General features: G+C 35.9%; 1 protein-coding gene across 1 annotated transcript in view; it reads right to left on the bottom strand.

Moving 5' to 3' along the window:
* Window positions 1–815: 815 nt before the first annotated feature.
* Window positions 816–25,994, bottom strand: part of LOC134546258 (E3 ubiquitin-protein ligase UHRF1-like) — an 85,296-nt gene continuing 60,117 nt past the window's right edge. Inside the window, exons 11-14 of the mRNA XM_063388958.1 lie at window positions 23,005–23,310; window positions 21,267–21,365; window positions 20,567–20,725; window positions 816–7,273 (exon numbers count right to left, since the gene is read on the bottom strand). Of these exons, the coding sequence (XP_063245028.1) occupies window positions 20,576–20,725; window positions 21,267–21,365; window positions 23,005–23,310 (555 nt within the window). The 3' untranslated portion in view covers window positions 816–7,273; window positions 20,567–20,575. The remainder of the gene's footprint in view (window positions 7,274–20,566; window positions 20,726–21,266; window positions 21,366–23,004; window positions 23,311–25,994) is intronic.

Here is a 25,994-nt window from a genome sequence, read left to right on the forward strand (position 1 = left end):
TGCAGTGTTTTTCACAAGTATCTTTCCTTTTCCAATCTACTACCGTATTGCAAAATTTAGACATCATTATCCGGTTTTCTTTATTAAAAACAACGAATCCTTCATGCTTGTATTCTTTAGCTCTTTCAAACACTGAAACGACCTTAGGCATTGTGAAGTATCAAGTAAAATTCAAACAAAACAAACCGCAACTACCTATTTTCGTTCACATTTAACTATTTACATGGAACGTAGGATCTTTTCAAACCTCATTTGGTCATTTCACATGACCGGCGTATTGCGACGTTAAAATCCCATAACCTCTCTGCTATTATTTACAAGCAATACAACAACGGAAACGAATATGGCCAAACAGCAAACTTCATCCACATCCCGCTAGGAAAGCTGATAAATGGTTGCCGCTTTCAGGCCGAGTGTTTGGTATTTATTTTGTTTCAAATTATCTATGGCGCATCTCAATAAAGACAGCTTACGATGTTTTGGTTTACTAAACGAATACGTTTTGCGGCAAAAGTATTATTGTGAAACTTAATATTCATATCGCGTTAAAATTCTGACATTTCGCGGATATTTCGTGAAACAACAAGAATATCGCGAATAGTAATGAATTTTGCGGCATCGCCAGTTATTTCGTGAAAACGAAATGCTGTAAAATCAAAATAGGCATTTGGAAACCAATTTGTAAGTGCTTAGAATGTAGTTCCAAAATCGTTAGTAAAATTTCACGATTTCGTTATTAACGAAATTCGAGTACCTCTAGTCATTGTAGCTAGTTTTATTTCACATATAGATTCTGTAAATCAGTATAACAGTAATAGACAGGTACATGATTTATTGAACGTGTAATAACATATGACAGCAGTCATAAAAATGATCACATATCCATGCTAACAAATAAAAGAACTCTATAATGTGCATATTGTAACAAGATGATTCTCAAGCAGAAATATGATTTGGGATCAAATTGCACAAACATCTACAAAAATGTAACAACACTATTTCACACTACATACGTATGCATTTCTCATAATTTACTTAATTTGCCAAAGTAGTATCATGTATAAGCACAACCCAAGATTACCATCATCCAGGAAACCATAAATATGGCAAACCTTCTGTATTCACTACATGTTAAATTAGAACTTGCAGTGGGGTTTAGTTAATATATATAAATAAATGAATGTGCAAACTCTACCCCATAACTTCCAGGATGAATAAAAACTGAACAAAGGTTATAAAATTTCTTACTGCACACAACTAAAAAAATGTAGTACTAATCCAAAAATGTTTTTCAGATCACTTTTTTTTTTTAAAATTAAAAATAACATACTCATTAAATACTGTGAGTAAATGTGCAACTACCTTTGAACATTTTAGCACCATTCTGTCTTAAATGTGCAGTCACAAAAACTCATGTGTACTACATTATTTCTAAATGCAATAGGTAACACAAAAACTAAAACTAAACAATTTTCATGTAAAAATATATGGTATTTCAACACTATTTCTACACATACAAACTAAAGCTATTTGCAGTGTTACTGATATAAAACTTACAACTTCAATATACAAACTTAACTAAACTAATAAAAACAAGAAAATATAGCTAAAATATTAAATCAAAATACACACAAGGATGCTGTTTCAACAGCAGGTATCCAATACAAATATAGTAAATCCCTATTAAGTAATTTCTCAAGGTACTTCGAAATTTTGACTCTTATCAACAGGACAAACTTAAAAAGGGTAAAATTGTATGTATTAATATGTCATGTACTCATTCTTTTTTTAAATTTACCAAGCAGAAAATATTTCTTAAGAGAGTTTTAACTGTAATATTACAAGTCAAGTCTGATAGAAATTATGTGAAGAAACAAGCTTCGTTGGTAATTTTTTTGCTCAAAGTAAATACTTAAATGCAAAAAAAAAAAAATGTATCATTTATTAGCAAGGATTTAATTTGAAAAGTTTTCACATAAAAAACAAATTAATTTTTTTTATTTTATTCCATCCAGATTTAAAGTGACAGTTGCTTTGTAAGTTGATAGCATACCAAATGGTGTTTATACTTTCTGTGGCCTTAGGAGTATAATTTAATATGAACTATGTTCCAAAAAAATGAAAGAACAGCAAAATGTTTTGACTACTAGCAGCAACATTATGGTTGTCTTCTGGCACACTCATCTGGTTGAGGAAGGAAGTTAGGGATTGTTTGTGTCTGTCTACTGGCAATGGGATTTGCTGATGTTGAGCATTATTTATTCCAGTCTGCTCATTTTGTAGGCCAGTGCATGGGGAAGTGAAGCTAGACGAGGGGGGAGATGGCAATTTTACAATATGTACTACCCATTACTTTCATTTCTCACAAAGGGAAGCAGACAGTATCGATAATGGAGACTCAAAAACCAAAGTTAGAAAGACGTGGTCATGTATCACCCGTGGTTACACACATCCACAAGATACATACCACAAATAGTTACCACCTGTTTCCTTAATAAAAATTAAAGGTTTTTAAGGAGCCATTTCGGAATTTTAATAACTTCACACATACATATATATGAATAAGAATCAATTTTTATAACTCACAGTTCACAACTAGTAAATTTATTACTATGCAAAAATTGAACTTATGAAAATATCCCTCACTGACAAAAGAAACAAAGCACAGACAGTATTTTGGAGCTAACAGCATCTTGAAACACATAGTGCACTAGTGAAACATTGTTTGCTGCTAGAGTTAAATTGAAAGAATGAAAATTAACATTACGCAATTAAATTTTTTTATGCAACTGGAATAACATGTTTATTATGGAGTTTTATTTAATCCATAGTAAAATTTTAAAATATTTAAGAAATACTTAAACAATAAAAATCAAATTAAGGCCTTTTTCAGAAAACCACTAAGAACTACTAACATAATTTGCATTATAAATAAATGTTTCTAATGTTAGCTGAATTGCATGTAAAAGTTAAGTTATTTAACTTGTAATACCATTTCACAGCATCAGGCAAGGTTTCAAGGCAGGCAGAACTGTTGAGTGTAAGAGTGGTCTAACTAGTATACCACCATGACATATGTGTTTAAAGCTATCTTAAATGGAACATACATAATAAAACCAGGAATCGACAAACTTAATAAATATGCCTAACCATAACTTACTCAGTCCCAGTAAAAACACTACCTCAAATTCAATGACGAAACTAATTTGTGATGTTTTTTTATGGAATGTGTGATGTAAGGGCAGTGTTTAAAGGCAGCCCAACACTGCAACACCATCCAGCAATATACTACCAATAAAACCGAGTTTAAGAGGTAATACACTATCACATGCTATAAGATAGTGTTCTCTTTTGATGTTGAAAGAGCCAAATCGTTGGATACCGATATGCAGAAGCTGATTTTTTTTAAATATACGATAGCTTTTCTTGTACAGTTGCAGTCTAGTACGATCTCCACTGTGCACAAATTTTCATTTCAGTGCTTGATAATTGTAAAATTTGCATACCCAAATATTACACATTAACAGGGTATCTGCAAATATTAATGAAACAATTTCAAGATTTTATCAGAACCTTTCGACAAAATTTCCACAAAAGTTTGTAAATGGTGATAAATTTGCATACCCAAATATTACACATTAACAGGGTATCTGCAAATATTAATGAAACAATTTCAAGATTTTATCAGAACCTTTCGACAAAATTTCCACAAAAGTTTGTAAATGGTGATTTTTAAAAATAGATATCCCAAAACAAAACATTTCACAGGAAAGAGCAGAATTTTAAGTTTAGACAGGTAAAACATTTTCTAAGTTAATGTCCACATGTGACTATAAACTGAAGTGAGAGTCAAAAAACAAACGCAAGTTAGCAAAAGGCAGCTGGGAATTAAAGTTATGTGACTTCCAGCACAATTGATACTTAATTATAGACACAAGATATAATGGTTTTATTTTTAGGCTAATTTCGTTTTTAAAACAAGAGATTTCTGTGTTTGTTTTATTTTTTACGAACTCTGTATATTCAATAAGACAGCACCATTTTCAACAAATACGACACTTACTTGTTCAACAATACTTACTTTACCAAATAGTGTCATTTTGACTGATGCATGATGCACTTTTACAAAATAATAAATTGTAATAAGCATGTCACACTACTGGGACAATCAGCAAGCGTTCAAAAAATGTACCAATATTGTAATGTAAAAATTAATTACCAATAATAATAAAAATAGCAATATAATTTTTTTTTTACCAATCTATTTAGTACATGCAATTTGGTACTAACTCCATGCTAAATAATCTACATTCATTGAATTTAATATATTAAAAGATTACATATTTGTAATCTGAGTTGAATTTTGATTAAATATGTTGATTAATTTCATTATATATAATCTCCTCCCTACCTATTTAAGGACTTTTTAGCGACTTTTGTGACCAGTCCTTCAGTTTACTTACTTTTTCATGATTTTCGGGACTTTCGATGATCTGATTAATGGTATGGAGAACTGAATTAATATAGTTAACCACTCAAGTCATAATTAAATTCAATTAAACTGAAGGTCAGTCTAATTTATAGTCAAAAAATTTTCTCTGCAGCCCAACCAAGTGAATGGAGACCAGTTTTTAAGTTTATGATAACAAAAAGTTACAAATGATTTCCTGGAATCGCCATCTGATTTTCCACGTATGCCTGTGTGTGATGTCACTAAAAGTTGCATAACCGGAAGAAGGGACCTCTGAGGACTGTCCACCAATGGTGTAGTCTTATGTAATTTAGTTTTTATTCCTCTTGTTTCAATCAATGGAACTATTTTACTACAGAGTAGCTACTAACACTTCAAATGCTGGGGATACGATGTTGAACAACACTATCCTCTTTCTACAGAAATTTAGGCAATCTGTTCAAGAGAAAAATGAAAGTGTAATTAGAAATAGATGAAAAATTCATCTTCGTTCAGGAACACATCATCAAAAAGTTGAGCAAACATGTACTTTGCAATTATTTACACTATTTAACTTTGGATGCAAACATATTTTAATGAAAAAGAGCCAGCAATACAGTAGGTGTTACTTATTCCCTTACCGGCTGATGGACCTCCCTTGCTGAGAACATAACATATAAAAGGAAGGTATTTTAACTGCATTACCTAACATTAGTGATGTACCGATGTAATAGTTTTCTATCAAAGTTGGCTGATATAATTTACGATACAATTGTTTCATCCATTCGGGTGTTACCAATAATTTCAACTTGCCTGTTTATAGTTCCGCAAGCATCTTTTACACCAATATTTCTGTAATTAAGACTTTACTTCAATGTTGTACTTCATTTAATTAGTCAAGGGTATAATGTGTACCTTGTTTTATCGCATAATCGTTGCACAGTTATTTTAGGACATCAAAATTTGGAGAAAAAAAATTCCTTACATAAACGTTGCATGATGTTTTTAGATTCTGAGCGCTTTGCGTCGGTAGTTTTTACGTATAAAACAATGTATTTTAAAGTTGAAATCTAATATTCAATTGGATATTACAACTCAATTATTTAATTAACAGAAATACAAAGTTGTCTAATGTGTAAATTTTCTTTTAAAGACGTTTTCAAACATTATAACCTTTATCTTTTCGTCTTCGTCGCCGATGTGTACAGCTTATAAAAATGTAGCCAGCGTATGGTTGGCCTCATTCATGTTTGGTTATGTTGATTCCCGTATAGTTTGCCCATGCAGTCGAATATAGATACAGATAGCTCATTGATTGCATCCAACACGCGCGCTCTGCCTGGTGTCAAGTTAACTACATTTGATAGCCTACGCTTTCTCGTGATGTGTACTACGATAGTTATGCGTTCCGACTCACAGTTTTTGTGTCAGTTTTCGTTTTTCCATTTAAAGTTGAACAAAATGTTTTTGTTTCATGACTTATTAATTTAAATAGTTAAGCGTGCATTCGTATGCTCTACTTTTAAAATAAAAGTACTTTCCATGCATAGGTTTTGTTTTTACGAATAAAATTTGCAACCTTACTTTTTAAATTTTATTTTAGTATAAAATGTGCCACGATCATGCGATAAAACACGGTATTGGGCTATGCACAAATTTAATAAGGTAAAGTGCTTTTTTTTTGTTACCTACTAAAAAAAACTATAATAAATAATTCTATTAATTACTAAAAATATTAACTTTCTGGAGACTTGAATTGTGTTTATTTACAAAAAGTATTGAATCAGTTTTGTTTTTGTATAATTTATCGGATCTGTAAAAGAGATGAATCATTAGTTGGATTGGTATCAGTTTTAATTCATATCGCCCATCACTAATATTACTAATTAATTCACAATTTCATGCATAATTTTTCTTTTGTTTGATGAGTTGAGAAGCAAACATTATTTGTGTCAGTTAATTTCCATTGCACAACACTATTCATGTTTCAAATGAATAAAGGATTTCTAATTATTCTAATTCTGGAATAAAAATTTCAATAAGATATCAACATTGATGAAGAATTTTCATTTTTGTTTTAATTTTATTAGAATATCTATATTGGTTTCACACAAACTTAATAGATAACGTGGGAAAGCTATAAAATAGTACTTCAGTCTTGTAAATTTGTAGAACTCAACTTCTTTATACAGAATGGAATGCTGTAAACTGAAATGGAATGTAAAAGGCTTAAAATTGTACATGTGCATAAGAACAATTTACAAAAAATTCAAACTAGGAATGTAAAACAATATGTAAAATGGAATGGGATAAACATACCACAAAATAACAATTGAGATTCACTGTTAAAAATGTTAAATGATTACCATGTCTTTGTAGGCATGTGTGAAATATATCTGAACTATAATAAAAACAACACAGTAATATTTCTAACAAATGATACAACTTAACAAATAGCTACTAACTTAACTAAACTTATAATAAGTAACCTAACAGATACTAATAAACTTAAAAATAACTCACCAAACTTAATTATAAGTAGATAAAAATAGCACATCATAGCTACAGGTGGAAATGCAGTAATAAAAAAAAAGCACTGCACTCAGAATGGTACCAAGTACCACATGTCTTAGAAATAAACTTGCCATACACTTCTACATAATACAGTAAATCAAGACAAGTCAAAATGGAATAATAAGCCACCAACATCGAGGAATCCAACACAAATGTACGACACTTTCTCAGTCACTAACTGTTCAGTTTATAGAGTTCATGTGACCAGCTAACTGGACACTCCACCTCTGCAGTTTAAAAAAAAAATGCCTGCAAAAAACAAAATATAAGCTTTAAAATCAGTTTAATGCACAACAATAGCAAAATCTAATTACAATGTACTTAATATTACAGTGAAACCTTGCCACTTTACAAACTGACAATGTCAGAAGATTTTAAAGGAAACTACTGAACCCAAATAGCCAAAATGGTGGATTGCAGAGAACAAAAATTAGAATTCATGAAAAAATGAAATAAAAAATTTCTACTAGGGATAAGTTGATTCCATAATATTCTCCAATCCAGATTCAGATTCCACAATTTTCCTTAATTCCAATCTCCAATTTTACTCTGTGCCAAAATTAAATTATGGAAATTCAAGGAGAATTTTTAACTAAAGATGTAAAGAACAATACTTAAGAAGTCTAAATATACTACGTACATTTTCAAACAAATTTACATTATAAATGCTTACAAGTATTGACTGATTGTAGTATTTTTGTTACCCCGGCCCCTTTAGACACCAATACCATATCAGCACCTAATAATGAAATTACCATGCAACTGATAAATTATTTTAGCATCTGTTTAGCCACAGCGGTTCACCATCAACAAATACATAGTGGAACCTCATAATTACAAGTACGGGATACTACGAGACCTCCAAAGTTACAACAGTTTTGTCATGCAGTCAGTTTGACTATGTAAATCATAATAACTGGTTATTACGAGTGCTTCCTTGTTGGCCATTCTCTAAGTACGAGTGATTTAAACGGCATCTTCAAACAAAGAAAAATGAACTTTCACGTAGTATACACAAACTTCTAACCAAGAGAGTGCATTCTGCGTGGCTAGATTGGCGGACTGGATAACAGGTAGCAGCCGGCCGGAGGAAGGGTAGGAAGTGGGCTGGTTTCTGGTGACAAACAAGTTCGTTCTCTCTCTCTCTCTCTCTCTCTCTCTCTCTGCGGTGAATATTTGCCCTTTCCCTCCCGTAGCTGTTGCTGTCTGCTGGGCCGGTTTTTGGTAGAGTGGAAGATCTAAAAATAAGTGTGTGTATGTGTGAGTGAGAGAGAGACAGTTGTATGAGCAGGTGTGACGCTCTATCCCCCTCCATCTTATACCGTTATAATGTCTGAGACCTGACAACACAAGCAATCTTCGTGTCTTATCTTGACAGGTTTTTTGTGTGAAACTATGCTGTGTATTCCAAATACTACCTGCTTTGAACTGTGCCCCAACAAAATTGTTTTTGCTTGCATATTCCCAAGCTATTAATGGCAACTCTCATGCATAACATTACAACCAATTATCAGCAATTTGCACAAATATTGTGGGAATCCATCTTTTTATCTTGGAAACTTATTGTGATAGTGTCTGAGCTTTCCCTCCAAATCTCCTTTGTATTATAATAGTTAGGTGCATTCAGTATTGGAAAGTTTGATAGAGTGATGGCGGTGAAGTAGGCCAGTGCTGCCCCTTACTCCAGGATTATAAAGCGGAACCCAGAAGAATTGTTGCTATGTTATGATGTTATGACGCATCATACCAAGACTTCACTTTTATTAATAGAATATTATGGAAGGTGCGAACCTTATTTTGATAATGTAAACAAATCATATTTAAATTTACCAAATACCTGCTGTCAAATTTGTGTGTGCGTATGGATTGAAGACAAATGAAAAATCCTCACAGTAACTTATCTGGGGCATGTGACACACTGGTATTTCCTATCAGAAATAGCATCAGCATAGCATCAGCATTATTTTCCTTTGTCCCCTACACTTACCTCCCCTCCTTAACCAAGCATGGCGAAGGTGACAGCTGTTGTCTTTGCTGCATCTCGGAGCACAGTAATGGTCAGACCACATTTCATTTGCGATTAAAACAAAAACCATCGCAACTACAAAAAAAAAATTCAGTGACCTTTTCTATTTGCAAATTAATTTGCTAAAACTTTTACTCTATGCATTTTTTCATTACAGTGTATATGGTGTGAAATTAAGACTTTTTGAAAGGTTCAGGATTTTAACTTAAGACTTTAATTCTCTACATTCGGTTATTACGAGTACTTGTAGTGACGAGGATTTCTCTCAACATTGTCAGCTCTTGTAGTAGCGAGGTTCCACTGTCTATGAAAAATATATAACTGAAACTAATTGGAATCCAAGATTTTGTGTTCTTGTGAAATTCCTCTCTCCTGCAATGATCTGTTAGTGTCATGATTATTCTTTTTTAACGTACATATTTACTTTTGCAAACATTTACTGTGTTTTATGGTATTATCGTCACATGCGCATAATCTTCGCACCATTATTTTAGGACATCAAATTTGAAGAAAAAATTTTTATTCACATTAACGTCGCATAGTGTTTTTAGATTCCGAGTGCTTTGTGTAGGTAGTTTTCCTGTATAAAACAATGTATTTTAAAGTTGAAATCTAATATTCATTCGGATGTTACCATTTACTTATTTAGTTAACAGAAATACGAAGTTGTTTGATGTGTAAATTTTCTTTTAAAGACGTTTTCAAACAATATAACCTTTATTTTTTCTTCTTTGTTGCCGCTGTGTACCACTTAAAAAATGCAGCCAGCACTAGTTGGCATCATTCAAGTTTGGTTATGTTGATTCATGTATAGAGTGCACACATGTAATCGAATATCGATACAGATAGCTCACCGATTGCATGCTTTGCACACACTCTATCCTGTGCCGAGTTAACTACATTTCATAGCCCGTGCTTTCTCATGATGTGTACTACGACAATAGTTATGCGTAGGGCCACGATTATATGGTGAATCGCGAAATTTTCCGCGAATTTATATGGAAAATGCGAAAAAAGCGATTTTTGAGAAAAACCGCTAAATAACACCGAAATTACACAATACAAGTCTCACTGCAAACCACTTCGCAACACCGCGCTACCATTTTAACTAGCATTGTAAACAACAGAGTCGAGTATGCCAAAAAGTTATACTAAGATAAACGGCTACTAGTGTCATGCCAAAGAGTTTCGCTAAGCAAGATACTTCTCACGTAAGGCCGAATCACGGCGTTTTCTGCTTCTGCACTGGACTGCACTCATTGTTCACTGGTTAAATTTCTTCTCTCTTCCAGTGCCTTCGTATCTATGCTCAGTATTGTGGCATCTGTGACGTAATTATTGTTGACGTTTTTGTTTGGTTATGAATACAACATAGAAGCAAAAGTAAGGCGTTAAATATTATTTGCCGTGAAAATTACCAACACATTGTTAGGGATTGTAGACTTATGTACAAAAAACGTTATGTAAAGCATCTCTGCAAACAAAATAAATATGCCGAAGAATAAATCTACCGCTGTTTCTCGTGCAAGCAAATTTAAAAGTGAAGGATTTTTTGTTAATGATGGAAAAATATTGATGTGCAAATACTACGATTGCCGCTTGGAACATGAGCGTAAAGACACATTAAACAAGCACATAGTGAGTGAAAAACACAAAAATGCTAAAGAAAAACAATCTGCTTCAAAACGGCAACTCAGTATTTTAGAAGCAGGACCAGTGCTTAAACGTGCTAAAGAAGAAAAGGAAGATTTTGTACTGGAAACAGTAGAAGCATTTTTAGGAGCTGGCATAGCTATTGAAACACTGGACAATGTTAAGTTTTAGGAATGGATGGGGAAACATGTATGTGGTGCAGGGGACTTGCCAAAAGCTGATTGGATGAGAAAGAAATACATACCCCTGCTACGAGAAAGGAAAGAGGCACAAATTACACAGAAGCTGAATGGTCAGGATGTTGTCATTCTTGCTGACGAAACAACTGACAAAAGTAACAATTGTATTTTCAACATTTTGTTTAAACCACTTGTGCCAGGGGCTCAGCAGTGTGTTCTTCTAGGAGCTTCTTGTGTACTTGAGTCTGCTAATGCTGCTTGCTGTTCTAAAGCAGTCATTGACATTTGCTCAAAATATGATGTCAAGGATGTAAACATAGTGGCGTATGTAACAGATGGTGCACGTTATATGACCAAATCTGCTGCAACACTACGAGGGATATTTGGTGAACATGTCTACCATGTACAATGTTGGGCACACAAAATAAATATTGTAGGCCAAATATGGCAGAATAATTTGGAAGAACTGAACCTTTTTGTGTGTAAAGTCAAGAATGCATTCCAAAACACACGAAAGAGAAGACATGCCTACCTTGACTTTCTACGGAACAAGCATGGGGAAGACAGTGGTTTAGTGAAGTTATTTCCCATGCCTGTCATTACACGGTGGAACACTTGGTTCGAGTCTGTATCTTACTTGGCCATCCACTTTGATGACATCATTGATTTTTTTGACGAACTCAGTGATGACAATGCTGGGATTAAATTCATTAAGGATTTGGGAGCACATGAAGCACAGAGTACTAAAGCACTGTGCCTATTTGTGGCTGAGAGCTGTGCTAACTTTGTAGACTTTATCAACTGGTTGGAAGGCAGCTCATATCCTTGTGCTCATCATCTGTCATCCAGACTAAACAAATTGCAGTCTGTAATTGAGGTGCTGACAAAAGGTATATTGCCAGAATCAGTTGACAACATTTTGTCAACAATGAGAACTGTACATACTGCAGAACTGAAAGAGAAGTTCAAGCATACAGCAAATTTGAGTCTGCTGAAACTTAATGAACTGATCACTTGTGATCCTTCTCGGCATCTTTTTACAAATATTGGAGCACTTTTTGACCCTCAGAATATGGGAAACATTAATGTAGATGATAAAGAATTCTTACAGCACACCCAGACCCTACCTTTCATCAAGCAGGTACCAAAGCTTACTCTGGCAGGCGGATATGTAGCCCTAAAAAAATTGTCGCTGAAGAACAACAAAAGCCACACGTGAACCACATCGACGTGATGGAGATTTTGTGTCGAATGAAAGCAGATTACTCAGAATTTGCAACAGCAGCCTTGAAGTTGCTCTGGATACCCACCTCAAACGTCAATTCTGAACTGTCTTTTTCAAAATACTCTTTAATTGTTAGTGACAGAAGAAGATCGCTGAAGCCAGAAAATGCAGAACTTTTAACAATGGTAGCATTTTCGTAATTTTTGTGTAAAAGTGTGCATAGTAAAACTTTCTACAGTTTCTTATCTTAATGTGTCATCCAAAAAATTGGAACTGCGATGACCTGATGTCCGATGGTACTTTTTAAGAGAAAATGTTTAACCAGAACATTAAAATGTTGATTACATGTGATTCTAAACAACACAATAGGCCCAACTGCCATTTTTTATGTCACAATTGTGAAATATATTTTGTAAGTACCATGAATAGCTTAAAAAACCCATATTTTTTTAAAAGACGAAATAACGACGAAATGTGTGGTTTTAAATGACAAAATCAGGTTCAAAATAAAACCATATAATCTTGGCTCTAGTTATGCGTTCTGACTCACGTTCGTATTACAGTTTTGGTTTTTCTATTTGAAGCTGAACAAAATGTTTTTGTTGCATGGCTTATTAATTTAAATTGGTGGCGTGTATTTGTATACCCTCTTTTATCACACAGTCGTCGCACTCGCATAATCGTCGCAACCATATTTTAGGGCGTCAGAATTTGGATAAAAAAAACCTCTCGCGTAAACTTTGCATGATGTTTTTGGTCGCACTATTAGAATCCGAGCGCTTTGTGTGGGTATTTTTTCCATATAGAATGATGTATTTTCAAATAGAAATCTAATATTTATTCGGACATTACCTCTAGCTTATTTAATTAACGGAAATACGAAGTTGTCTGATGTGTAAATTTTCTTTTAAAGACTTTTTAAACATTATAACCTTCATCTATTCGTCTACGACGCCCCAGTGCACCGCTTACAAAAATGTAGCCAGCGCTAGTTCCAATTATTAATGTTTGGTTATGTTGCTTCCCGAATAGAGTGCGCATACGTAGCCGAATATCGATATCTCGCTGAGTGCATGCAGCGCGCGCTCTCTGTCGAGTGCAGTTAACTACATCTGATGGCCCGCACTCTTTTGTGGTGTGTATACGGCGATAGTTATGCATTCGTTCGGCTTGCATTTGGATCACAGATTTTTTTTTCTATTTAAAGTTGAATGTTTTTTTGTTGCATGACTTATTAATTTAAATTGTTTGGCGTGCTTTTTTATACTTCACTTTTTAAATAAACGTAGTTTGGGTTTGGGTTTTGTTTTTATGAATAACTTTATCTATACAAAAAAATTTTTTTTCTGTATAATCGTTGCACCCCTACTTTTTAAACTTGATTTTAAAATAAAATGTGTGACGATTATGCGAGAAAACACGGTACTCAACTCTTTAAATAAAAGTACATACTTTCCATGCATAGGTATTGTTTTTACGAATTACTTTACCTTTTATAAATAATAATAATAAAAAGCTTTTTTTTCACATAAAAATCACACCCTTACTTTTCAAACTTTATTTTAGTATAAAATGTGCGACGATTATGGGATAAAACAGGTAGGGTTCTCAGGGTGGCCACTCTTCTGGGATGATAAAATTCCTGGTGTTTTCCAGGTTTTTTCAAGGGTGGTTTTTATCAATATTTGCATACAATTTGCAGGGTCGGCACGTCCATATAGGCGAACTAGGCAACCGCCCAGGGCGCCAAGTAGCAGGGGGCGGCGCAGCACGACACATAACAGCTGATACAATATGTTTAACGATTATTGAAACTAGATGACAATGGATATTTTAACAGTTTGGAATGTTTATATTGATATAAGTAGTTATTTAAAGTCCACAGTGACCTGTTTATAATTTGTAATAAGTAAAAAAAAAAAAAAAAAAAAAAAGCCTGCTTACATTTGATTGTTGACAAAATCTTAGGCTTACGTGATGTATTTTGAGGCAAGGAAAATTTTTTTTGGGGTGTCCGGCGGGGCATTAAGGTTTTTCACCTAGGGCGCCAATTTACCTTGCACCGGCCCTGACAATTTGCATTTTTGTTACACAAAGCACATACAATATGATGTTTTATTGGCGTTAAACAATAGACAACTTAACTATAGGTTTAAAAATTAAATCAATGAACTTGCTTAAAACAAAACCTACCACCAACAAAAAATTTATAATTTCACGTCACCAAAATTACTTGACACCAAACGCACGTGTTTTAGCCCTCTTGCGTGGCTGGCAAATGCTGTTCTTCCCATGCTACCGATATTGATTTTAACATTACACAAATTTCAAATGGCGTTTGTCCTGCACTTTGTATCTTTCTCCACCCATTCAAACTCTTCCGTATATTTGTCATTGTATGTGGTGACCGAACTCTTTGACATTTTGATAGTCTGAGCAAATTACATGTTAGATTAAAAAATTCTAAACAATGTCCCGCACAACTAAACTTTTAAAAAAACTCGAGAAAAGTATCCGTGATACCGTGACGCAACAACATGAGCGCAAAGTAAAAAAAAAATAATATACATACAAAACTAGTGCTACCAACATGCTGTGCGAGAAATTACTACCACTCTACAACAACATTTTTAGCCAAATGCTGTTGCTTTTGAATACAGAAACATAATAAGTATGGAAGTCTGAATTGTTAACGGTTTCTTACGTACTACAAAAGTTTATAATGCAATATGAACTAATTAACTTTCACAAAATATAGCTCACGAGCATACTGTCGTGCTTCGACGGGTGGTGAACGTGCTCACGTTCAAGTTTCTGCATCATAGGCTTTTAACAGCCGTATGTTATTGCGATCGTTACTTCATAAAAAAAATTCCCGGCTCTAATAAAAATTCCTGGTTGATTCCAGGTATTCCTGGTTTTTTAAATAAATCCTGGCTATTTCCCGTATTTCCCGATTTCCCGGTTGGCTGACCACCCTGTAACGCGAATATTCGAAATTTCCGAATTTGAGTTCGAATTTTTTGATACGTATTCGATTCGTAATTTCGAATCGAATTCATTTTACAATAATTCGACTTGGAAAATCTGGCCCGGGTACACTAATATGACATCCCCCTCTCTCATTTTTAAAAGAAATGTAAACGGGCGATTACATCTTCCACTTACAAAAAATTATACATCGAAACCCCTTATTTACGTAACCGTTATTTACGTTTTCACGTTATTTAACCATTTTATTTCTGTCCCGTTTTAACTTCATTTGATGTAATGCAATGAATTCCCATTGTTTACAACGCGCCTATTGCTTTACGCAGTTTACGCCGTTCGTTCTGATAAAACTGCTTACTAACTTAATTAATCTTATTACAAAGTAATCTGATGTGTAAATCGTGTTTTAAAGACGTTTTTAAAAGTTAAAAACTTCATCTTTAACGTCTCGGGAGTCGCTTTATACCGCTTATAGAAACGTAAGCAGCGCCAGTTTGGTTGTGTTGATTCCTGTATTACCGTATAGAGAGCGCGCACGTAGTCTAAGATTGATATCGATAGCTCGCAGACTGAATGCACGCGCGCGCTCTGTCAGGAACCGAGTTAACCAGCACGATCGTTATGCGTAGTTACAAATCACGTTCTTGTTATGGGTTTATTTTTTTTTTTTACGTTGAATAAAATGGTTTTATTGCATCACTCATTAATTTAAATTATTTAGCTTGCTTTCACAGAGTCTACTTTTTAAATAAACGTACTTTCCATGAATAGGTTTTGTTTTTATGGATTACTTTACATTTTTTTTTGCATAATAGTATTATCCGTTCACATTTACCTGAGTTTTGGAATAAACAAAGCCTCTTGTAAACAAACATTTTCATTGGCTGCCGGCCGCTGCGCACATTATTCGTGCGCAAGAAATAGTTCCTTGGTTACGTACCATTTGTAAGTATTTTTACACTCCCTTTTTTATAACAATTGTTATACAGCATTATAGCGTTTCACCATTAATATCCAATACAGTTTAACGTGTCAGCAAGTATTTACTTACTATTATGTTAGCAGACGCCGTGTGTACAGTTGATGCCCGGCGCAACAACTGTATTTTGGATTCGCGCGCGCACGGTTTGTTATGGCTGACGCCGGACTGAGTTTTGTAAAGCACAGAACGGGAAAGCCTTTGAAAAGTGCACAGAAAACTATTGTGTTGAATGTTTTTAAAACATTTTCAGACAAATATCCGGATTGTTGTGTGAACGATATCGCGAGTTTAACTGCGGAATTTACGAGTCTTTCGAAGAGCAGTGTGTTTCGTGCAAGTAAAGAATTACAGGACACTGGGACATTAACAACTCCGGGGAAGAAAAGGAAACTTGAGTATCCTGTTATCAAAACTTGTGATGATTTTGTAAAGACGGCTATTAGGCGTAAAGTGCATAGTTTTTTCTTCGCAAATGAACCACCAACGCTGAACAAAGTGCTACGGTGCTTCCTGTTATATTACTTCTCCGTTATTTTATTAGCACCGACTGTACTGAAGTTTGTGTGTTGCAACTAGTGCTTGGCGCGCAAGATTAATTCAGCCTATCACTTGCTGACGCGGCGCAGTGATACGACGGTGTTTGTTTATTTCAAAACTCAGCTAAGAGTGAACCCACGGTCTCACCCCTAAATTATAAACTTGATTTTAGAATAAAATGTGCAATGCTTACACGATAAAAACGGTAAATTTGTTTTTTATTTTTGTACCACTTCCTTATGCTGTGAAATTTTTATTAATATTTTTATCCTTGAAAGTCAAACATGCTAAATAAGGTGGCAAGTGAGAGAGTTTTCTCTACAGCAGGCAACATATTTACCAGCCAAAGAGAATTGTTGTTGCCGCACCATGTCGGTGAACTCACCTTTCTCCATGACAATTTGAAATGATTTGCGAAGTGATTTATGTTAGTGCTATAGACATATAATTTTTAATTTTTTTTTAATTTTAGAGAATCTGGTTGTGCACTTCAATATAGTCTCACTTTAATTTTAGTTACTTGATTTAAACTGTGAATTATGTGACAAGGTGGTATGTTAAAAAATTTTAATGATCTATGTTATTTTAATAAATATTCCCAAATTCGATTCGAGAAAAATTCGAAACTCGCGAATTTTTTTGAAATTCGATTCGAACAGAAAAATCACAATTCGCAGATGTCTAAAAACAGGGTATATTGACATTAAAACACTAATCGATCATGAGATATTTTCTGTTTATTGTGATTCAAATTCACAATAGATTTATTAATAATGCAAGTTATCGTGGTAATGGAAAATGAAACATGAACACAAACATAACAGTGCATTTTGTACAAAAATTTGTTTACACATAGGAAGCAACATGTCATGCAAAACCATAATTCTTTGGCATTCAATTTATTGACTAACTTCTTTTAAGCGGAAAATTTAACATAATAGTCTCAAAAATGAAACAAGAAATTAGCGTTAGTATATGAAAGACTAAATAAACAAATAAACTAAAACGTTTATGAATAAAAAGATTAGCCAGCCTGCATTAAATTATTTACTTCAACGTAATGTCATTTTTGCTCTTCGATAATTTCAAGTGGAGAATAAAGTTATGGTAATGTTGTATTTATGAAATAAGTTAAGTTACAATGTTTTCCCCACAAGTACAGAAATCTAACTTTGATTAGTAGTGTTACTGATAAATATAGATGATTGTGGTTGTGACCTAATCTTAAAATAATTTACCACGTTTTAGTATATTAGTGCTAGGCAAGTAGCGTGAACTTTGTCGGCTTACTGACCGGAAAATATGACAATTGTGGCAAGAGGCAATGTATGTGAATCTATTTTACATCCAAATTATAGAAAGCTCTTACGACCCACCATTTTAAAGAAAATATTATTCCTTAAATGGTACTCCTTATATCTTGAGAATCAATTGTTCCAATTCCAGGTATAATCTGTGGAATCGAAGCACCAAAGATTTGGCATGTCCGTCCCTAGTTTCTACTGAATTTTTCACTTTGAACCGAGGTCACAATATACACTTTGATGAATCAAAACTAGGGATGGGTCGGGTCGGTTCTTCGGTTCCCCGGTTCCCCGGTTCTAGGCCCCCGGACCAGAACCATTTTCGGGTACTGAAAAGACAGGTTTTTTTAAAGTTACGGGGTTAAGGTTTATTTTTAGTATTTTCACTACACTTCAAATTTAAAGCACAACCGTTCGGCATAATTATTGTTAAAACGTGTAACAATGATTTATTTAATGGTGTTTTCCATTATGTATAATCTTATAAATAATAGGTAAATAAAACATTCCGCATATCTAAAACCGACAGACGTTACTGTACGTACATACCTCAGGCGTGACTCAATGCGCTTAAGAAAATTGATGCAATCACAGCCACAACTATGTTCTATATTATATTTAGTGCCGGGATAACTTTATTCTGTATGTAAATGTAGCACAATACAGATAATTGGAAAATTTTCCGAAATTTCCGTGTTGGTCATATTGCTATTTTCATTTATTTACGGTAATATACTCCGTGGCTGCGCTGCCATGTTTTTGTGAACATAGTGACCAACTTGCCATGGATTACACAACTTATCATACATTTAAAATTATAAACGGTAAACGTTATTTTACCATTCCAGAATTAAACCATATGGTTTTAAATGTACCGTATAAACCCACGTACCACCCGCACCTTTTTTCAAAAAATCAGGTTCGAAAAAGTAGGGTGCGGGTGTTACACGGGTCTTTGGCCATTTAAGCGCAGTGACGAAATAACGCCGGCACGACTGGAGGTTGCTGCGATAGGCAATACGGGTAGGGGAAAAGGATGGGAAGGAAGCAGCAGACAGTCAAGGTCACATTCCTCACAGCGTTGTCACGCTGCAGCTTCGCTGGTTACAAAAGCGCGCTCCCACGCACTGTCCTATCCTCATTTGCAAAGTACCCAGTGGTTTTACACGTGTGTTGGCTGCAACTATTGTAATGAATCAAAAAAAGTTGCGTTCTTTCACAGTTGCGGAAAAATTAAAAATAATCAGTGAAGCGGAAGAAATCGGTAACCGTGCTGCTGGGCGAAAATATGTCGACGAATCATGTGTGAGGGATTGGAGGAAAAGTAAAGACAAACTGTTTTCGGCCAGTGGCGATAGACGTGCGTTCCGTGGTGCGGTAGCAAGTTTCCGGAGATAGAGGAAAAACTCCACGACTACATCAGGACAGACGGCAATTCGGGTGCACTGTAAGCACGGAAATGTGTTCGCTAAAGGCGCTGCAAATTGCTCGTGAACTTGGCGTGGGTGAAGGCTTAAAGCAAGTAGGAACTGGATGCACAGGTTCATGGTAAGAAAGGGTTTGTCTATGAGGCGGCGTATTACAATCTGCCAGCGTTTACCGACAAGCTACGATGAGAAATTAATAGCATTTCAGAGGCATGTGTTAAAGCTGCGGAAGCTGTGGAATATGCCACATTTAGGCACACGGTTTTTTATTATGCATGTAATAAAAATAGTTTTTATTATGCGTGGCTAGGACTCGCGTGCTTTATCATTTATTTTGAACGAGGTCATTGCCCAGCGCACGATAATGGACGCGGAAGATTGTAACTGTTAAGAGCTGGGAGCTGGGCAAGGTCACGCGCACACACAGCGTGTTGTTATCGTTCGCGCGCGCCGATGCCACGTTCTACTCGCGTGATGTTGCCACATTGCAGTTGCCTGCCTTCTGTACACTTTTAACGCAAATGCAGAGGCTGTAATAAGTAGCATAGTACTTTTTTGGTAATTCTTTACGATTTGTTACTGTTTGAAAGGAAAAGAAATCACGACTAAATTATTTTTTTTTTCCATGCAGATTTGCAATAAAAACATTTTTTCCTACCATGGCATTCTAAAAATAAGGGTGCTGGTCTTACCCGGGGGCGGGTGGAACGTGGGTTTATAGGGTATGTGAAAATTGAAGTAAACAATTAACACCCTTTTAGATGTTACTTTAACATGATACTGATTTTACAGTAATTTTTCAACACATGCGACCAATAATACCGGGAGGTTGGTACACAGCCAGAACTTCGTTTTGTTTTGGCTACTGTCGTGGTTTAGGCGATAAATAATTTGTGTTATTGGCACATAAATTAATAAAGGAAATAATATTTTCAGCTTTGTGCATGAGGAGTTTGTTTCGTTGCAGTAATGTCTGTGTGGGAACATTTTGTTCTTGATGCAGATGAGAAGTTTGCTGTATGTGAACATTGTATAAAATACTACCGATGAGACAGTAATTTTTTTTTCTTTTCTTAAAGATTGATTATCCTCACAACCAATGAGACAGGAACCAGAACCGGAGAAGAACCGAACCGAATTCCAAGAACAGAAATGGAAACGGAACCGAAAAAATTACAGAACCGACCCATCCCTAAACAAAACATCTACTGCACTCACCAGTTAGCTCTAGTCTCGATGGGTGTTATATCCTGGGAACAGGGTGACGAGAATGGAGGAGAGACACTCGTTATCTTTCAGCTTGCTCTTCTCCTCCAGATCTGCCCGGCAACACGGGCACGTCATCACTCCAGCTGCATACGATCTGTTTAGACAACTCTGGAACAAAAGAAATCAAAAACAAATCTCAAAAAAATTGCCCACCATTTAGTGACATCATAATTGCAAAAAAAAAATTTGGGTATTATAATTGATTTAACTTGGTCATGGCATCCACACATAATTTTGATAGTTTCCCTCTAATAAAGTTGACCATCAAATAAAATTTCCCTAATCAGTTTTAAAAATAATTTACATATTTTTGGAATTTTCCTAACGATATGAAGATAATCTAGCCTCCACCAGGCTGGTTTAGTTCAAACAGAACCTAGCATGTACCATTTTATAGTGTCTATGACTATTCAACAAAACACCATCTGAAAAAAAAAAAAAAACTTTCTCAGTCTGGATGATGACAGACTGGAGCATGAGTTTTCCCCCCCCTAATATAACTATCACTGGGGAAATTCCATGACTTTTCCATGATTTCAAGTGAATTCCCTGACCAGTTCCAGCTTCCATGATTTTCCCAGAATGTTGTAACCCTGTTGGTACCAGCTCTAACAAGGCCACTGATATCTCAGGCTGAAAAAAGTGTTACCTTGCAAAATGTGTGCAAGCATTTTGTGGTGACTGGGCGGTTCACCAGCTCTTGGCAGCAAATGCACATGAACGTATCCATAACAGCATCCAGGAATTTCTGCAACAAAACCAAAAACACAGATATTATAAATATAGCTGTTAGATTGATAACAAATTTATGAACACAATCCTGAATTGAAATAAGCTTTCAAATTACAAAGACAACAAATGTTTTAATTAGAGAAATTGAAAACACAGGTACATTTAAACCTCCAGTCAGTGACAGCGGGGCCAATGACAAAAAATGCTACAGAACAATACCAGATAGTTCAAAGATTTTTTGAACAAAAAAACTGGCATTGTCGCAACATCAGTTCAATCTCCAAAAGATAGATTTTTCCAGTATTGAAATTGTATTGGTTTAAAATGCATGACACAGACATTATGACATCGAAAACAACCATATTTTCACTTACCAGAATTTAATTTTTATGGCTGTACTAATGTATGGCAGTAATAAACCTGTGAGCTTCAAGATTCCTAACAGATGCAACAAATGATTGGCAACATGTGTAAAGCCCGTGTTACAATCAAAAGGCACAGACGTCATTTACCCCTCCGGAACACCCTAAGTGCGCACAGGACCATCTGTGTAACCAGCTGCTCCACCACCCTTCTCGTGCCTAAGAAGAGGGGTGAACCAAGGTGCACTGACTGCCGATGACCTTTATCCCTCCTTTGCCACTACTGAGACCAACAGCACCCTTTGAGCTCTGGCTGCCAACGCCTGCATTAACACGCACCAGCCGTCTACTGCCGCCTGTCACCTCCAAATGCTGCTGCCGACATCACCCACTCGGGCCCTTTAGGGCAAGCCTCTAAGGCGAACCAGAGGGAGACAGGTGTATTGCTTATTGCACTTAACTCTAGCCACTGACTTTACACCTTCTCTGTTCAGTTGGGCACTACCTCTTTCACTATCCATTTATTAACTGCCTCTCGCCCGCCTAGACCCTTCGCCAGGGACCCACAAACCCTGAGGGAAAGGACAAGTAATACGGCTTGATGACCTAGGTTCGAAACGCGCATCTTGCCTCATTCCCTACCAACGCAGCCGTGGGGTGGTTTCTCAGAGGTTGGATGGAGTACCCTGCAGCATTAGGCTGCCGGGATACAACCCACTGCGGATTCGCCGCTCATAGTTGCCACGCATCCCAAACACTTCAGTAGAACTGGAAGTAATCAGTGACATTGTTCCACCGGGAAAAATGTTAAGCCAGAGGAAACATTGAAAACCGAGGACAGTAAGGAACGCAACCACAACACACCACACCACAACAAAACCGGTCGGCTAGGCATCGGCTTTAAAAGCACCTTTTCCTTTCTTCTATCCTGCCTGGCCTTATGAAATTCCCCAATAGAATGGAGAAAAGAGGTGGGAAGCCCTCCTAGCATGGTACGCCCTGCCAATTATATCGCAGATGTCACAGTCACCTGACCGAGCACACCAGCTGCACCCAAACCAGTGCAGCAGCCAGCCGAGCCACCCGCCACCCAGCTGCCCTGTAGTGGGACAGCACAGAATAAAGACCACCTACAGGCCACATGCTCCCAAGCCACCAGGACGAGGGTAGAGCCTCCTTCAGCTGCTGCATCCGAAGAGTGAAAGAGATGGTAACAACCAGATAATAAAACAACTAATTACAGTATAATTGTAGTGACACGTCTCTGGCTTGCAACGAAACAGGAACACGCACCAGCTTGCCTTCCTTGAGCATGAGACGACACTTGTCCCACAGGCCCTTGTTGGCGTCCTCGTCGATGAGTTTCTCTGTGTTGGGGTCGAGCCGGAACTCCATCGCCTGCGGCTCTACGCGCGGCTTCTTCAGAAATGGCAGGAGCCCCTGGCCCTTTGGGGCGACCCCGTCGTGCTTGCGCTTCCTGCCGCGCTTCTTGGCCGGCTTCGCATCATCCTGCTCCTCCCCATCCTCGACCACCGGAGTCACGGCGTTCTCCTTCATGGACTCCTCGTTCTCCTTCATCTCCAGGCAGTTGTCCGGGTACTGTGGGCCACACCACCACAAGCTACAAATTTTTCCCCACATAATTTTAAATACATTTATAAAACAACTAACCATATTTCATTGTTTACAAAAATTGTTTTTCTACAAAACATGTCCTAATTTAATGATTTTCTTATGAACTTAAAAGGAAATTTTTTTTAATTTTAATCTTAGCATGTACTGAAAGCATGAAATCATGTGGTACAGTGAAACCCTGTATTTATGTCCTTTGTGTTTACATTCTCTTGCAATCAAAAACATTTACTTTAGGGCCAATTCACATGTCATTAAATGTAATGCAATATTCCCCCTCAAATTACATTACAGAAATTACTTTCCCCCCCAATCCATGTCTCATATACAACGTAAAAATGGTTCTTTATTTTTGTAAAACTCACGAAGGCATTCTTGCACAGCATGATTGTCAATAAAATACATCAAATGTTACAGTTCCACCATTTGCTCTTCAAGATGTAAAATGTACATTATTATTTCTCATGTTGAAGTATTTTAGCACGGCTTGAGTATTTATTATATACGTATTGGTGGGATAACACACATAATTTTTTTTACAAAATGTAAAGTTGAAGTATTTGCTCAAGAAGGAATACATACAAGGAAAAAAGTTAAATTTGTATTAGATGAGTTTCAGAATTTTCCCTCAATTAACACTTTTCAATTGTTGCCCTTGAAAAGCGTAAATAAAGGGCTTTGCTGTACACATATCAAAGGGTTCAAGGATTTATCTGGATTCATTCTTAATATTTACATATTCAGGATGTAAACAATTTCTTTTTGTGTAAAAAAAAATTCCTTAGCGCTAAACAAACCATCTCGGAGCATTGAAGTTGGTAGCTAATATTAAAATTTCTTTGATACAAAGTTGTAATTATTTTATAAATTTGAAATTCCCTAACATTTTCAGATTTTCCCTGACAAGCTCAATATATTTCCCTGACAATTTTTAATGATACATAAATCACGAAAAATTAAATAAGTGATAAAATTTAATGAAAATTACACACCTTGCAACAAAATACTATAGTTAATTTACCTCTAACATAAAGATAAACGACATTTGGTTTAAAATTACATAATTTTAACTCAACAGATAAACGTTTCACAGTTTCAATTTCACAGGTGTCACGTTTCACACTAAAGCCAGTACCTGTGGTCAGTGCCCCAGACTTTGTGTGGTCTCACATTCAAATACCATCCCGAACACAGGCTTTTTTTTTTAATGAGTCAACAAGTCATTTTTCACTACGCCTCCTGACAAATTGTGGGGACTAATTTTCTCTACTAAAAAAAATAATAGCCATGCTTTTGCTTGGAACATTTTTTGGTAGGCATCTATCTGCTAAGAGAGTGGTGTGTGGTTCTACTCTGCACGCCTACTGTTGTACTGTGTTGGCACCAATGAGTCTGTTTTGGTTCAATCAAATAAAAGTCACAACTGACTTGAAATCTGGCAGTAAGCAACTACTGATGTAACAAGAGAAAAAATTAGTCCCAGCATTAATTAATCATGTAGTATTTCCAGGCACCTTGTGTGGTTTTTCAATAAAGCTGTAAACAGCGATCAAAAAAGATAGAGAGACAGTTTGAAGGAACAGCACAAAGTGCAACTTTTCAACTAAGCTGTTATCAACTTAATAGACGAACAGATAATTCACGATGGCTTTCATAAATTCACAGGGTTCTCAAAGATTTCCGGCACCAAATAATTCACGGATAACTCAAGGTTACACTATTTTCCCGGTTGGATGACTACCCTGTCATACCCTCTTATCGCATAATCGTCGCACTCACGTAATCGTCGCACCCATATATTAGGGCGTCAAAATTCTGATAAAAAAACCTCTCGCGTAAACATCGCATAATGTTTTTGGTCCCGCTATTAGATTCCAAGCGCTTTGTGTGGGTATTTTTTCCGTATAAAATAATGTATTTTAAAATAGAAATCTAATATTTATTCGTACATTACCACTTACTTATTTAATTAACGGAGAAATGAAGTTGTCTGACGTGTATAATCTTTTAAAGACTTTTTAAACGTTATAACCTTCATCTGTTCGTCAGCGTCGCCGCGGTGTACCGCTTACACAAATGTAGCCAGCGCTCGTTGCTATCATTAATGTTTGGTTATGCTTCTTCCCGTATAGAGTGCGCACACGTAGCCGAATATCGATATCTCGCCGAGTGCATGCGACGCACGCTATTTGGTTATGTTGCTTCCCGTATAGAGCGCGCCCACATAGCCGAATATAGATCATGTAGAACCCATTTATAGTGAACCCGCCTATAATGAATTCCCGTTTATTGTGAATTTCCGTCTCAGTCCCGGCAAAATGATGTGAGGTTATGTATTAATTTATTGGATATAGCGCACAACTTTTGTCAATGTTGATACGTTTTCCCGTGTACCATGAACAAATTTTGCCGACATAATGCACATTTATCTCAAATATTTTCATAAAATTACAAGTTTTTTCACAAAACGTCTATTCTGGATCACATTGAAGTTTTTCTCCACAATACGCTACTCGATTGTCCACTGTTCATATTATAAACAAGTTGTATTCGAGTGGTCTCGGTAGGCTACGTGTAGCCAGAAATGGTGATCAGTTTGGTGAAAATAAAAAATAGTTTTCCCTGCATAGTTAAATGGGCGAACGCGTATA

This window comes from Bacillus rossius, chromosome 1 (genome assembly GCF_032445375.1).
Source record: "Bacillus rossius redtenbacheri isolate Brsri chromosome 1, Brsri_v3, whole genome shotgun sequence".
In the NCBI taxonomy this organism is placed as follows: domain Eukaryota; kingdom Metazoa; phylum Arthropoda; class Insecta; order Phasmatodea; family Bacillidae; genus Bacillus; species Bacillus rossius.